We start from the raw sequence: 17,078 nt of genomic DNA, 5'->3' as shown, positions 1-17,078 counted from the left end.
TGTATATCCTTATACCGATGCCACATTATCACAATTACTGTAGTTTTATAACAAAATCTTGAAATCAGAGTATATTCTCAAATTTTATTCTTTTTCAAAACTGTTTTGGCTATCCTAGGACCTCTGATTTCCATTTAAATTTTAGAATCAGCTTGTCAATTTCTACAAGAAAGTGTACTGGAAATCTGGTTGACAGTGCATCAAATCTATATATCCATTTGATGAGATTTCATGGTTAATAAGTTTAGCCTTCCAATCCATGAGTATTGTATATTTCTCATTTAGGGTTTCTTTAATTTCTTCCAGCACTATCTTATAGTTTCCAATGTATAGGTCTTATATATATTTGGTTAACATTAATCTTATTTAATGGTTTTTCATGATATTTTCAGTATTTAAGATTTGATTACTTGCTGCTAGTATATTGAAATGCAATTGGTTTTTATACATTGACCTTATATCCTGTGATCTTTGCTAAACTAGTTCTAGCAGTTTGTTCTAGTTAGTAGTTCTACTATTTTCTGTATATTCTATAGGATTTTTTACATAATTATGTTGTTTGTGAATAAGCACACCTTTAATTCTGCTTTTCCAATTCGTGTTTCATTTCCTTTGCCAAATTGCACTGATCAGGACCTCCAATCCTATGTTGAATAGAAACATTCGTATTTTGTTCTCAACTTTAAGGAAAAAGTGTTTAGTCTTCCACCATTAAGTGTAATGTTAGCTGTACATTTTTTCATAGATGTCTTTTATCAGGCTGAGGAAGTTCTTTTATTTCTAGTTTGCTGAGAATTTGATTATATTGTGCTTAGGTGTGATTTTGTGTCTGTCCTACTCTGGGTTCATTGAGTTTCTTGGATCTATGCTTTTATAGTTTCCATCAAAACACAAGGAATTTAGTGGTAAGTAAGGTAGGTGGTCAGATACAGTGGACTGATGTGTGCCGAACATCCAGTTCTTTAGGAAAGCATTTCTTTCCTGTTATGTATAGTTTGGGAATGATTATGTACCCCAAAACTGAGTCCATAACTCAAGCTGGGTCAATCAGCACCCTTCCTGGGACTTGTCTGTTGACTATACCTCTGGGTTAGATTAAATAGAATGAAGTAACTTGACATTGCCTGCACTCTCCCAGGGCTTATGGAGCAAACTGCAGAAAGACAAAAAAATAAAGATGGAAAGAAAAGCAGAATTGACCTAGAGACAGCTGTGAAGATATTGAGGTTCTGGATCTAGTCATGTGGAAGTAGCTCTACATTTGGACTTCTTAGTTTTGAGGGCCAATAAATCCTTTGTTTGCTTAAACTAACTTGAGATTCTTGTTATTTTTATTTTTGTCAACTTCAGTGGAGTCCTTGTACGTCACACCAGGAATCTGAAATTTCTTCTGAAGAAGGTGGGGGTATAATATATTTAGGTTTACATTTTTAAAAGAAAACTCTGACTTTAGTGCAGGGGAAAAATGAAGACGGGGTCCAATTAGAGGTGGGAAAACCACTTAGACACTATTGTAAGCATCCAAGTGAAATAGGGTACCTGATTAAACTCTAAAAAACTAAAATAGTGAGGTAACTGGACAGATATTTCTTCATCAAGTAAATAGACTTGCTTAGAAATTGGTGACTAACTGGATTTGGAGGGAGGGGAAGGAATTTAAAGATGAGACCTGTATTTCTGATTTGAGTAATTAGATGATAAAGACAGGTAGAAAATAGAGGAGGAACAGGAGGAGGCAAAGGGCAGAGAGATAGAGGAATGAGTGCAGATTTGGTCACATTTTGAATGAGGATCTTTGGCAGTCATTCAAGTGGAAATGTTGATTACACAAGTAGACACTCAGGTGTGGGCTGCAGATATGATAGTCCTAGTTCCCACATGGCAAACTGATTAAACTTAAAAAGTTATTCTTCCTGCTAATAGGAGCTGCCAAAATACAAGCATAGCTGAGTTCTAAAACAAATGTTTAATTTCATACATGCCATAATGCAGTAGAAATGTTTATTTGAAATGAAAAAGAGTAAAAACAATAGTATTTTAACTAATATGTGAAGCAGAACAACAAAACTGAATAAAAATAGATTACATTAGTTCTTACAAATTTTTGGATTTAAAGAAGTCTTATCATTTAGCTTCAACCTCCTTATGAGGAAACTTTCCTTATGAGGAAAATAAAACTTCAAAGAGTTTAAATGATATACTAGAAGACTCAAAAATATTCTGCAAAATTTTTTTATTAAGAGAATTTAAATGAAAAAACTGATAGAAAATGAAAGGAAAGCATGTGCCTTTCAAGACCTTCAGATTCAATGTTCTATTTCTTTATTTTCCTGATACAACTGTATCACTATCATAATTTCCCCCTCATGAATAACAGGAAAAAAGATGGAGGTGGGAAGTATCCTGAGGAAAAGAATGAGTAATATGTGAGTCCTGAGATGAAATCAACTATAAAACATATAAGTGGAGGAAGTTTATGTGGTTAGCAGAGAGGTTTTCAATGAACAAGTCACTAGTAAGTCCAGGTATATTATACTGAAGAAATGCTGAACGTACATTTCATGAATTTCAGGATCAATATCCCATACCTTGTACAGTTAACTCAAAATAGATTTTTCTCTTTCCTAAACATTTTGCCATACTAAAATGATGTCTAAAATATAAATATATGTCAAAACCAAGACTTTCAGTGACTCCTCACTGCCTACAATGAATGCACTGTTTCATACGTTCCACTTATTATTCATTGCCTATATATGTTTAATAGTCACTATAAAGAAATACTGTGTTGAATGAACACCAAATACAAAACGTATAAATGAAGTGGATGAATGTGCTAGAACAATGCTACTCCAAGTCTGATCCACTTACCAGTTTCATCATCACATTGAAGGTGGAACATGTTTTAACAGGCTATCGAAGTGATTCTTATGAAAAAGTTTTAGAAACACTCTTCTAGACAACTAAAAAGGAGGGGATCTTAATTTCTCTTAGAAATCTTACCACCCTCCAAAGGATACTGAAAAGATCTGCTGTGTGGTTAGAATTCTTAAACCCTCTCAAAAGATGTTATGTAAATGAAAGAAACAGGGTTCAGATTTCTGATTCTTAAGGACCATTTAGCCACATTAGCCCTAATGAAAGATGTAGCTTCATTATTTTCAGTTCAGTATACTTAACATATATATTAATGTGCTTATATGTAAATGTGCTTAAAACAAAAACATGTAGCAGAACTGGAGTTGTGGCTAAGTACAGCATTTAAGCAAGACTTTCATTTTAAGTAGATATGACAGAATTTTAAATTTACAGAATTAACAATGTGTAGCATACATTCATTTTACATATTCAAAAAATCTAAACTCAGGGAACTGAAAAGCTGAAAAACATGAGAGGTAGTGGTACCTAATGAGTGGTATTTTGACATTCTATTAAATATTATAAATTAGAAGATTATAGGAGAAAGGGAGTTAAATTCTAAGAGAATATGGAAAGGGCAACTCATGGTCTTGGGAAAAACAAGTGCAAGGAAAAATATTTTCAAAATGTATTTTGAAAATTGTTAGACATACATTAGTGACAACAGGTAGAAGGTAATTACTCTTGGTAGCATAAAAGGTAAGAGGAAAGGAGTCCATGTTCTTGCTTTTTCGTTAGACCTGGCCATTCCCACTTTTTTCTCCCTCCCTGTTGCCATGACTTGGGGGCACTTGGTTTTGTCATCCTAATTTTGAAGATAAAAAACTATTTTTAAACTATTTTTATATTACTATTTTGCTTCATATATGGTGTGTCTTGGGTGAAACGTGTGTTGTGGTTATTGATGGGGGAGGGAGGAGGAGGAATCAGATAGGGAGCTCAATCCATAAACTAGTGTATCTTCTAATGCAATGGTTCTCAAACCTGACATGTACCAGAATGTCCTGAAGGGCTTATTAAAACGGAGTGCTGGGACTCATCCCAAAGTTTTGGGTTCAGCAGGTTTGGGACTGGGCTGGAGAATTTGAATTTTTAACAAATTCCCAGATGATGCTGATGTGATAGTTGGGTGCATACATTTTGATAACCACTGCTTTAAAGGAATCAGTAGTCCCAGGCCAAAGAAGAGCTAGGTGAACACTGAGGGAAAACAGTATCTCCCTGCATAGGTTTTTAAGACATAGAACATTAGTTACAAGTTTATCACTTGCTCAGAAAACAACCAGGTGTGTATTACAAGGACTGTAACTGACCAAATCAGTAGTTGGAAGAAATTTCTTTCCAAGGTTAAACCCAAAACCTAAATAACTTCTAAAAAGAGACAGTGTTTATTTGCCTATTTAGGAACTGTTGTAGAATCTAGTATTATGGGACTGGACCCGCTCAGCTAGCCTATTTAAGTTTTGACACTTGAACTAACTTGAAAATGAATACTATAGATTCAAAATAAGAGTTTTTTATTTTTTATCTTTGTGTTAAAATCATAATCTTATTTCGTTTGTTTAAACTGATTATTAAAAAACAAAATAGTATTATGTAGTAAAAAAGAATTCACCTGCAAATGTACTGTCTGCTGATACCAGCCACTTATTAAAAACATGTTTCTACTAAAATTAGTCTTAAATTCTTAGATTTATAGCACCTGAAATCTGGACCCAACTGAGCTTTTATTTTACAGATCAAAACGCATGGATGAAAATACATTACAATAATTAATGAAGCCGTTCTAGTTTAGCCTGAAGAGATTTAAAATTCCCAGTGATGGCCTGTACTGCTACTGAGGAGCTCATAGACTGGAGCTCAACCAGATAACCACAAACGGCATCCAGGCAGAGATTTGTGAATCTTCTCCTGTAATGAAAAAGACACCTGATCAACCATCTACATATTTAGAAACATTTCCTCCTATAGGACTTCCCTTCAACTTCTGCTAACCTTACTTTATTATAGTCCCACATGAGAGCAAGGATCATGTGATTAAGTAAATGGCAAATAAATGAAAATAGAGAAGGAAACTCAGGGGGTAGGTGGATTATACCACATCATCACCATTTCCCTTTTGAAGATAATTATAATGAGAAGGAGGCAGTAAGGGATGACCCCTTAAATTAATATTATTTACATTCATTTGGCCTTTTCAAACAAATGTATCTTGAAATGGCCATTAATATCACAAATACATAATTGAACTTCTTAGGCCACTAATTCAAAGTGAAAGGAGTTTAGGAGTAATTCATTAATTTTATCCTGTCACCTTTAGAAAGCCTTCAGGGCAAGGGTTGAAAAATGGAAAGAACTCTAACCTTTCATAAATACTGACTGATATCATTCAAATAGTTATTGCAAATATGCACAAGAGCTTACATCTCCCATACTTCTTTTAGTTTCCATGTCATGCCCCACTGTCTCCAAATGTGTTACCCAGGTATTTATTAGGTGCATTTAAAAGCCTTTGGTATATAATAAAGTATATCTAATTCATACTTACCTCTCACAGTTTAAAACTTGGCTAGGATTTTCAACATATCTTGTCAATAGTACATGTATACAATCCAAAAGGTGCAGTGGCTTCTTCATTCTGTTCCAGAATGGATCCTATAAAGAAAAAACACATCATGAGTTGTAAGGCAAATTGTGTCAAATGATTTTTTAATCATTTACGTTAGTTAAAATAGTCATCAATGTCCAAAGCAAAATTTACTGATATTAAAATAAGCATTTAATATTATGTGGTTACTAAATTATATATCTGATTATGGTTAATAATGAATAGCACTGAAAACTTCATTGTGATGTTATTTAGAAAGAATATTTGATGTATCGATCTACTGTGTAGAGCATATAAATTTCCTGCTTAGGAACCTGAAGAGAAGAAAATCCATCTGTTCCTATTGGCTGTGACACCATTTTTACTTTGAACTTATGCAGACTTAATCCGATAGTGTGAATAAGAGACTAAATCAGTAGTCAGAGAATCTTTTTTTTTTTTTTTTTTTTTTTGGTGGTATGTGGGCCTCTCACTGTTGTGGCCTCTCCCGTTGCGGAGCACAGGCTCCGGACGCGCAGGCTCAGCAGCCACGGCTCACGGGCCCAGCCGCTCCACGGCATGTGGGATCTTCCCGGACCGGGGCACGAACCCGTGTCCCCTGCATCAGCAGGCGGACTCTCAACCACTGTGCCACCAGGGAAGCCCAAAGAGAATCTTAATTCTAGTTCTGGCTTCATCATTACTAGCCATGTGACTTGAGCAGGTTATTTAACCTCTCTGCCCTTGTCAGATGCAGTAGAAGATGGGGATACTCCTACTTGCTCATTTCCATCATGGGCTCATTGTGAGTTTTAATGAGATATACAAGTGCCTTGTAAAGCACTGTATGAATGTTTTGACGATGGTACTATAATCATGACTAGTATTAAATGCAATCCAGTTCAACAGGTTTTGTTTGGTTTTTGATCTTAGGATAAAAATTACAAAATATACAGTCCAATAAGGTTAAATATGGTGAGAAAGATCATTTTAAAAAAAATTGAGGTATAATTGACATATAACATTATATTGGTTTCAGGTGTACAATACAGTGATTCACTGTTCGCATTCACTGCAAAATGATCACCACAGTAAGTCTAGTTACCACCCGTCACCATACATAGTTAAATTTTCTTGTGGAAAGATCTTTAAGCACTGATATTTTATATGAGGTTACAGTGAATAAATACACTGATATTTTGTTCCTTTAAAGTAAATGATAATTCTTCATGTATTTAGCCTGTTCCACTAAAAGTAAAGCATATATAATTATGTTTATTAATATTAAAAAATATTTGATTTTTATCACGATATATAGCAAAGCAACTCTCATTATCGGTTTTAAAAGTCTGAAGCATAATTTGCTTAACCAATGAAGCAAATTTCTGATACAACTGTATTAGATGAGGTACTTACAAACACACAAGCAAAATACTCCGCTCCTGTATCTAGAAAGTTAATTGATTTAACTAAATAAATTATTTTATTTTATTTAATATTTTCCTTACCCGTGACTTGAACAAGTGATCATATACTTCCAGTAGTCTAGGTAATGGCACTCCGATTTCATTCATTGTCTGTATCACAAAACCCACATCCCAGTTCAAAGTACAAACTTGCTGCTCTAAGAACTGCACAATAAAATCTGGGGAGAGAAAAGGACCAGAAGTTGGGATTGTTAACTCTTTTTTTGCCCCCAGTGTTACTGAGATATAATTGACATGTAACGCTATCTAAGTTGAAGGTATAAATGTGATAATTTGATATACATATATATTGCAAAATGTTTTCCACAATAAGGTTAGTTAACATGTCCTTCACCTCATATAATTACCATTTTTTTGTTGTTGTAGAATTGTTAACTCTTCATACTAAAAAGTAGACCTTACTCATAATTGAACAGTTTCTACAGGAAACTCTTTTAAAAAACAATTTAAAAAATTTTTAATAAAAAATAAGGCATATACCAAAATATAGGCAAACCTATAGAGATAGAAAGTAGAACAGTGGTTGCCTAGGGCTGAAGGTGGATATAATTTCTTTTTTGGGGTGATGAAAATAGTCTAAATTTAATTGTGATGGTGGTTGCACAACTCTGTAAATATGCTAAAACCATTCAATTACACACTTTAAAGCTATTAGAGAAAAAACTTATTATAGTGAATTTGGAAAACAGCAAAAGAACAAGAAGAAAATAGAGACCATTCACAATTCCACTATTGGAGAGGACCCACTGATAACATTTAATATCTTGAAATACTATATCTTCAATTTAACAGCTTTTCAGAAAAGCACTACTGCATCCAGATTTTAGAAATATTAAATGTAATATTCATAAGATTCATAAGTTATTTATTTTGATGATTGTAATTGTGGTCCCAGTCTCACTTTTTACTACCTGTTACATCATAAATAAGATTTTTTGTTTTAAATTGATTGATTGATTGATTGTTGCGTTGGGTCTTCGTTGCTGCGCGTGGGCTTTCTCTAGTTGCGTCCAGCGGGGGCTACTCTTCGTTGCGGTACGTGGGCTTCTCATAGCAGTGGCTTCTCTTGTCGTGGCTCACGGGCTCTAGTGCGCAGGCTCAGTAGTTGTGGCACATGGGCTTAGTTGCTCTGCGGCATGTGGCATCTTCCTGGACCAGGGATCGAACCCATGTCCCGTGCATTGGCAGGCAGATTCTTAACCACTGTGCCACCAGGGAAGTCCCATAAATAAGATCTTAACAGTAAGAATCAAATTCTTATTTATGGTACCTAAAATCTGAGACTGACCAATGTGAGTAACCATGGGCAAGAGGAGTCACTGAAAAAAGTGCCACTGAACCTGCATCTCCCCTACAAGTTACCATACAGAGATTCTGGAAAGGTAATAAAAATTCTAAAGACTCAATTTGTTCTAGTTTGAAGCCCCCTGGAACCTGTTTGCCATTGAGAGAGTGATAGAAAAAGGAAGGCCTCTTCTACCCTAAATTTTATTGGGTTCAACAATTAAAAATCTTAAGTCAAAGCAGAAATACCCTCAAAAGGGATTGTGTACAATGTGGCCTTTTTGCTATTAAAATTGTCAGGTTTCACATACTCATAAGACATATATATACAGTTGCTCTTTATTTTCTCTTTATTTTCCTGATCAGTGAAATGGCATGGCGTTTTTTTGTTTTTTTGGCATGGCAGTTTTTAATACTGTACTTACAAGAAATAATGGTATGATTATAATAGTTTTATTTCTTACCATGTCCAGGGAATAAACCCTAAATCAGAAAAGGTCTATAAACAAGTCTGGATCTTCATATTTTAAAAACAATTTGATGTTATGTTATAAGCGTTTTCATGTTTCTCAACATTTTTCAAAAACAGAAAGTGCTTATTTAACATTCTACTGTATGATTACATTTATGTTGAATCTATTGTTTTACAACCGAAGAAGACATTATAGGTTGGCAAATGGCTTATAACAGAGTCTCCTACATAACAAATAAGTCAGTATATCTGGTTAAGAAAGGAGTTCAAAAAAATTACATTTTTAACACAACTACTTGCTATTTTAAAGAAAAATATGCCCCCAATATAATAGGGGGCAGTTGAATCAATCACAGATCATCCATGCACAAAAACATCAGCTATTTTTCCCTTCTCTTCAAGCGTGTATAAGGTTACCAATAACATAACCACTATGGTCTGTTAGTCAGACTATCCCAAGATAGATATATCAACTTGGAAGGTCAAGCAAAGAGAGTTTCATACCCAACTATTCATCAACAAATTCTGCTATTCTTTGGAGGTGTCTCTTTCTGGAGAGGTAGAATGAAACTGCAGAGCTAATAAATAGCAACAACAAAATGATTTTGCCCTACAAACCATTATTTTTCCATGTCAATGAAGAAAACCATCAAAACAAAAAGATAAAAGCCCCACGACCGTAGCTAAGGTCATGGCTTACCTAGAGGAAAGAAACGAGGTGTGCCGGCATACATCTTGCCAAGGAGCACAATCTTGAGACTAAGAGCATGCATCCTGTCTGGGGAGCTCAATGTCACGCTTTCATTCAGTTCTGTAAGAAAGAGATATGTCATTAGAAACCCAAACTGTTTTTATTGTGAAAATTTTAAATTGACGATTTTATTCTGTTTCAAGGTACAAAATACTAGAACTTGTACGTACGTTAATATAATGAGCAGATTCTGTGTTTCTGTTACTGTCTGATATACTTTCCACTTACCAGGGCACTAGTTATGAGATTCCGAGCTAAGAGTCTCAGAATCCCTTATTAAGCAGTATAAACCACCAAAAATGACACATCTTTTCTGAGGGTCCTCTCAAATATTTACTGGGATCATTCTCTACGGGATCGCCCTCCACCATATCAAGTACCCTCTACTTCCCTCTGTTTAGGTATATACAATTCTCATGAGCCCTAAATGTATGACCGTTAGCAGCTTGCATTCACTCTTCTACTACGTCACTAAATAACGTACAGCTAATACACCTATAAATGAACACTTACCTTTCTCTATGATATCTTGCCAAAGTGTCTGCACCAGTATAGGGTCTGAATAACCGGCACAATGAATTATTGCAAGCTTACATTCTGCAAGTTTAAATGGGTCAGCAAATTCCCCATAAAGCTGTAGGAGAAAATGTCAACATTCAGACAGAGATTAGTATTCAGAAATTAACAGTGAAGAACTCCCTCAAAGTTAAAAGTAACCAAAGATTTTATCTAAAGTTCCAAAAATATGATACAAAGATGTGATGACACGTAGGTGGTCGTAATGCCAGGTTAAGAATGGTAAATGCATGGAAAACACATTTAAACAGATTTAAATATGTGTGCCTTTTTTTTTCTTGGCTGAGAGCAAGATACTGCAATGACATTTCTTTTAGAATTAGTGTCTAAACTAAGGTTTGAAAAATCACGGAAATACTGACAAATCTAACGGTGCTTCAGGGTACTTAGAGAAATGTCCATGAATAATTGAAAAAGAAACTGTTCAGAAGGGTACAGAGTGGGAGAGGCTTGGAGAGTTAAGCAAAGATAAATTACTTTTTCAAGATAAGAAATAAGGCCATAAAATAGGTGGCAGGAGTTTTAACAAAGCCCCATGTGAGGCTGATAGATTCTTGATAGAAATTGGCCTGGAAAGAGAAACATAGCTTTTTCTAAGAGTGAGATACCACAGTGGTGATGTGTCAGCCCAGTGATGTGCTTCCAAAGATGGCTTATCTTAAACACAAAATAAAATGCAAAAGAAACAAGATAATAGGTGACTACTATAGGAATTTCACTTGCTTTTTTATTACCTTAGTTATGTCCATTAGCTCAGAGTCCAGCTGAGAAATTGCATCCTGTACAGAAGAATGATGGGAATATTGCCTTTGTAGTGTCTCTTGTATCTGAAGTTGGATCCTAGCAACCTAGTTTGGGTAGAAAAAAATCAAATCTTAAGTTCTTCATGATAAATCACCAGGTACTTGAAGGAATGACTCCTAGTATCTGACTTTAAGTTTGTTAAAATAAAAATAATATATAAATAACAGCATAGTGACTACAGTTAATCATACTGTGTTGCATATTTTGAAAGTTGCTAAAAGAGTAGGTCTGAAAAAGTTCTCATCACAAGAAAATTAATTTTTTTGTAATCATTTATGGTGACAGATGCTAACTAGACTTACTGTGGTGATCATTTTGCAATATACAGAAAAATTTAATCATTATGTTGTATACCTTAGCAACTGTTATATGTCAATTCTACCCAAATTTAAAAAAATGTATAAATAAAGACTTTTATCATAACAGACTAGCAACCCTTCATTACAACATAGAAGATTACATAGGGACTGTGCTGTGACAGAGAGCCTTTGCTACTCACCAACACCTGTTTTGCCCATGATTATAGCCAGACAAAATGGCCAGCCTCTACTTCCCAGCCTCCTCTGCTAGGAGTATGGCCGTAAGACTATGTTCTCTTCAAAGGAATGTGAACAGAAGTACAGTATGGCACTTCAGGGTTGAGGTTTTTTAAGAGTGAATGTGCTTCTTACACGCGCTTTTCACCCTTCCTCCCTTTGATCAAAGAAAAAGGTAAGGCCATTGGAATGGTAGAGCCAGAAAATAGAACTTGGGAACTGACATCAACCAAGTGGAAGAAAGCCACATGCCAATCAGGAACACCAACTCTGGATTTTGTGAATGAGAAATAAGCTTTTGTATGTGGACCATTATACATTTTTGTGTCTCTTAGTAAAGGCAGTTTAGCCCACTCTACACATCTACTTATTAGCCTCCAGAATAAACGGTGAATGTGACATAATCTGCTTGATGTTAGAATAGTTAGAATAAATCTTTAGAAATGCCATAGAGGAAACTTTTAGATTACAGCAATGTCCTAGGACCCAAATGCTGTATCATTAAAATCTTTTAAAAGAGTTATATATAAATATGAAAAGAAAAAAAGAAGGTATAAGAGATTAAAATTAATACTGACTGCTACAGACCTATTATTTACTAGGGGAAGAGAGGAAGTGGACTAACACGTGGCTACTAATCAATGTGGATAAGACTTAAGTGTCGTTAGCACTTACTTCCATTTTTTCTTCTAATTCATGAAGGAATTCACCATCTGCAGCTATTGATGAAATGGCAGTGGAACTTTTGGCACTAAGAATGGCACGAGCAATGTACTCTAGTCGCTGCTGAAGTGAAATTTCTGTGCTGGGGGGAAAATCCTTATTTTTATTCATGTGAATTCTTAAGGATCCAATATACATATATATCAGCGATGATGTACTATTTATGCCAAATTAACATAAAAAGCCATTTGAAACTTGAAAAATTAGAGGATTTCTAATAAAAGAGATCCACAATTTAAGTCAACACATAAATACTTATATTTACATCCAAAAAGTAACTTCCTATTTTAAAACTTCAGTATATTAAAACTTGGATTATTCTAAAATTAAATTAAACTTTTTATTATTCCTCATATTCTTCACTTCTCTACCTTAATGTGGCAAATACTACATTTCATTTTCCACACAGCAACTAGAGTGACCTCTTAAAAACAAAAATCAGGGCCTCCCTGGTGGCGCAGTGGTTGAGAGTCCGCCTGCCGATGCAGGGGATGCGGGTTCGTGCCCCGGTCTGGGAGGATCCCATATGCCGCGGAGCGGCTGGGCCCGTGAGCCATGGCCGCTGGGCCTGCGCGTCCGGAGCCTGTGCTCCGCAACGGGAGAGGCCACAACAGTGAGAGGCCCGCATACCGCAAAAAGAAAAAAAAAACAAAAAAAAAACAAAAAAAACACAAAAATCAGATCACGTCACATGCTTTCTTAAGACCCTCCAATCTCCTTTACCTACTCCTCCAACCTCATCTCATTCCTCCCTTGTTCACCATTTCCAACCCCACTGGCTTTCTTTTTTGTACCCTAAACATGATAAACTTAAATCTGATGCAGTGCCTCTTCAGAGACCATCGCTTCTGTGCTTAAACCACTTCCTCCATTTCTTTAATAGCTGCCTCTTCCTGTCATTTGAGAATCAATTTTAATGACAATTTGCCTGAGGCCTTCTCTGACCAATCTTAACTAAAGCAGCTCCCCATTCCCCAAGGCACTTTCTACTGTAATATCCTGTTTTTACTGTATTTATAGAATCTGAACTTGTCTGTCTATGGTCTTTGCCCACTAGAATGAGAGCTCCTTAGGAGCAGAGATGGTGTCTATCTTGTTCACTACTCCCTTCCTCAATGCCTTGAATTATCACTGGTACTCAAAATCTATTTGCTGGCTGACTGACTGACAGGTGTCAGAAAGCCCTAAGCATGTATCCACCTCCATGATTACCATCTTCAGTCCTTTCTAATCCCCTAAGTCCATCAGACCTGGTTCTTTGACATTATAAAGCAACTTGGCATTAAAAACAAACATACTAACTCATTTAGCTGTTGGCAACCCCTCAGATCAACCAGTATTAAATGAAACTTTTGATATCCCCACTAATGCCAATCTGAATCAGGAAAAAACTGGCTTTCTTTTACTTTCAGAGAAGGTCTTACTTAAAAAACTGTCCTTCTACATAGCTATGGCTCCTGTAAGTTTTCCCCTTCCAAAAAGAAACCAAAAGAAAGGATTAACTCCTTTCTCCTATCTTGCAAAGTACGTGTGTGGATGACAGTTAATTAGCACTGACCATCTCTTAAGATCAAATATAAAGGACTCTGTACCTTTAGGAGCTTTGCTTCTAAAAGGCTTTCCTTTACCTCCCCTCTCATCTCTTAAAAAAACCCCACTTGAAACAAACATTTTAAACATGGGTAATATTTCCAAATTATTTACAGTAGAACACTCTATAGCCGCCAACTTACTTGGTGCAGCCTACGTATGTAAAAAGAGTGTCGTGAGGGCTTCCCTGGTGGTGCAGTGGTTAAGAATCCACCTGCCAATGCAGGGGACACGGATTCGAGCCCTGGTCCAGGAAGATCCCACATGCCGCGTAGCAACTAAGCCCGTGCACCACAACTACTGAGCTTGTGCTCTAGAACCCATGAGCCACTACTGAAACCTGTGTGCCTAGAGCCCGTGCTCCACAACAAGAGAAGCCACTGAAATGAGAAGCCCGTGCACTGCAACGAAGAGTATCCTCCCGCTTGCTGCAACTAGAGAAAGCCCACACACAGCAACAAAGACCCAACGCAGCCAAAAATAAATTAATAAATGAAAAAAAAAAGTGTAGTGAGAAAGAGAGTAACATAATAGTCGGAAAAAGATTTTATTGTGGAAAGAGATGGTAAGCTGAGAGCTGGTAAGACGTATAGGGTCTCTCACATGAGGAGGAAATTAGGTTATGTGTTTGTGTGTGAAGCAGATATGAACAATGGGCACTGTTCTTAAAAGTTAGAGGATTTCTGAATATTTTATAACAAGAATATAGTAACTGTTATAACAAGGAACAAGGTCAGTAAATATTAATGAAAGGGCAATTAAGAGCCACTCTAGGGGACTTCTGTGGTGGCACAGTGGTTAAGAATCCACCTGCCAATGCAGGGAAAATGGGTTCGAGCCCTGGTCCGGGAAGATCCCACATGCCGTGGAGCAACTAAGCCCGAGCACCACAACTACTGAGCCTGCACTCGTATAGCCTGCAAGCCACAACTACTGAGCCTGTGTGCCACAATTACTGAAGCCCGTGCGTCTAGAGCCTGTGCTCCACAACAAGAGAAGCCACCGCAATGAGAAGCCCACACACCACAACAAAGAGTAGCCCCTGCTTGCCGCAACTAGAGAAAGCCTGTGTGCAGCAACAAAGACCCAACACAGCCAAAAATAAATAAATAAATGTGTGTGTGTGTGTGAGTGTGTGTGTGTGTGTGTGTGTATGTATGTATAAAAAGAGCCACTCTAGGGAATTCCCTGGCAGTCCAGTGGTTAGGACTCTGCGCTTCCACTGCAGGGGGCCCAGGTTCGATCCCTGGTTGGGGAACTGGTATCCTGCAAGTTGCAAGGTGCGGCCAAAAAAAAAAAGAGTCACTCTAACATTGAAAGCATTGAGCAGCATGACAGAAATGACTTACAAAGATTTGTATAGTAATGGTATCTAGGATGCACTAAGAAAAATGACAAGAGTAATCCAGAAATGAGATACTGAAGGCCTGGATAAGGGCACAGTCCACACGTGCCTCTGAGTACAGAAAATAATAGGCATTCAAACACTGGATAAAGGAATGAATTACATAACCTTAAGACAGAGCTACAGTGAATTAAATATTTAATAATGCTTTCAATTTTTTTTTATTTGAACTTTTTTTTTCCTTTTTTTAAACATCTTTTTTTTTTTTTTTTTTTGCGGTACGTGGGCCTCTCACTGTTTTGGCGTCTCCCGTTGCGGAGCGCAGGCTCTGGATGCGCAGGCTCAGCGGCCATGGCTCACGGGCCCAGCTGCTCCGCGGCATGTGGGATCTTCCCGGACCGGGGCACGAACCCGTGTCCCCTGCATCAGCAGGCGGACTCTCAACCACTGCGCCACCAGGGAAGCCCTAAACATCTTTATTGGAGTATAATTGCTTTACATTGTTGTTTTAGTTTCTGCTGTATAACAAACTGAAGCAGCTATACATATACTTATATCCCCATAGCCCCTCCCTCTTGCGTCTCCCTCTCAATTCTTAATTGTATAAAAACTATGAATTGACCAAGGCCTTTACTAGAAACTACCTTTTAGGCCTTTACTAGCTTAAATTCCTTTTCTTTCCTTTTATTAAATCAAAGACAAAGAAATTAAAGTCACTTCGATACATGTGAGAGAAGATGTATATGAAGGGAACTTATAAAAACCAAATGACTGGGCTTCCCTCGTGGCACAGTGGTTAAGAATCTGCCTGCCAATGTAGGGGACACGGGTTCAAGTGCTGGTCCGGGAAGATCCCACAGGCCGCGGAGCAACTAAGCCCGTATGCCATAGCTACTGAAGCCCGCGAGCCTAGAGCCCATGCTCTGCAACAAGAGAAACCACTGCAATGAGAAGCCCGTGCACTGCAACGAAGAGTAGCCCCCACTCGCCACAACTAGAGAAAGCCCACGCACAGCAACAAAGACCCAACACAGCCAAAAATAAAAAAAATAAAAAAAGGAAAAAACCAAATGACTATTATGACCAAAGACAGCAAGAAGACCAAAAATGCCTTGGGCCCATACATGCAATAATTACAACTGCATGAGCACACACACACAGATACACAAACTCTCACACTTGCTATTAGCCATATCTGGGTGATTTAAGTAACCATTCTGATTAACTTGGTTTAATAACAACCTTGTCTCAAACACCTCCTTGTCCTAACTTAACCAATCTCCAGATTTTAGAAATAGCACTGCACTATTGTGGCAAAGAAAATTCCAAATGAAAAGAGGGTCAAATTAATGATCTGTCCAAAATTTTAAGTTGTCTTTTGATACGACAATCTAATTAGAAATTTCAATGCACTGTTTAACAGGACTCTTAACAATCCTCAATACATATGCTCCAAGACCTATTCAGTAATTTAAAGAGAGTAGAGGAAACTGGCCTGGAATTTGTTAAACGTTTAAAAATATAAAGACTTTGAGAAGTATTTTTTGTCCTTTAGTTAAGAATAGTAATTAAGGGACTTCCCTGGCAATGCTGTGGTTAAGATTCCACGGTCCCAAGGCAGAGGGCCCGGGTTCAATCCCTGGTAAGGGAATTAGATCTCACATGCATGCCACAACTAAGGAGCCAGTGAGCCGAAACTAAGGAGCCCACATGCCACAACTAAGCAGCCCGCCTGCCTCAATTAAGACCCAGCGCAACCAAATAAAAATAAATAAATATTAAAAAAGAAAAAGAATAGTAATTAATTGCTGTTAATAGGAAAGAATCTAAAGACATACTTTAAAGAAAAGGATTTACAGGACAGTTTGAATAGAGAGTCTATTTAGTAGGAGGTATTTGGTACCTGCTACACATTATTAAAAACAAATAAAAAGAGAAAACTATAAACTTTAGGTAAATCCAAGTAAAAGCATAAAAATTCTATATATCTATAACCTGAATAAG

At 36.8% G+C, this 17,078-nt stretch overlaps 1 protein-coding gene across 1 annotated transcript in view; it reads right to left on the bottom strand.

Annotated features, from left to right (window-relative positions):
* Nucleotides 1-4,627: 4,627 nt before the first annotated feature.
* The window catches only part of NUP155 (nucleoporin 155), a 64,038-nt gene continuing 51,587 nt past the window's right edge, over nucleotides 4,628-17,078 (bottom strand). The window contains exons 29-35 of the mRNA XM_082623141.1: nucleotides 12,092-12,221; nucleotides 10,811-10,924; nucleotides 10,014-10,134; nucleotides 9,450-9,560; nucleotides 7,015-7,151; nucleotides 5,468-5,574; nucleotides 4,628-4,830 (exon numbers count right to left, since the gene is read on the bottom strand). Of these exons, the coding sequence (XP_082479267.1) occupies nucleotides 4,692-4,830; nucleotides 5,468-5,574; nucleotides 7,015-7,151; nucleotides 9,450-9,560; nucleotides 10,014-10,134; nucleotides 10,811-10,924; nucleotides 12,092-12,221 (859 nt within the window). The 3' untranslated portion in view covers nucleotides 4,628-4,691. The remainder of the gene's footprint in view (nucleotides 4,831-5,467; nucleotides 5,575-7,014; nucleotides 7,152-9,449; nucleotides 9,561-10,013; nucleotides 10,135-10,810; nucleotides 10,925-12,091; nucleotides 12,222-17,078) is intronic.

The sequence above is a fragment of the Mesoplodon mirus genome, assembly GCF_964341445.2.
Source record: "Mesoplodon mirus genome assembly, chromosome: 5".
In the NCBI taxonomy this organism is placed as follows: Eukaryota; Metazoa; Chordata; class Mammalia; order Artiodactyla; family Ziphiidae; genus Mesoplodon; species Mesoplodon mirus.
Note: the sequence above shows the minus strand (reverse complement) of the source record. Positions and strands in the feature narration are given on the sequence as shown.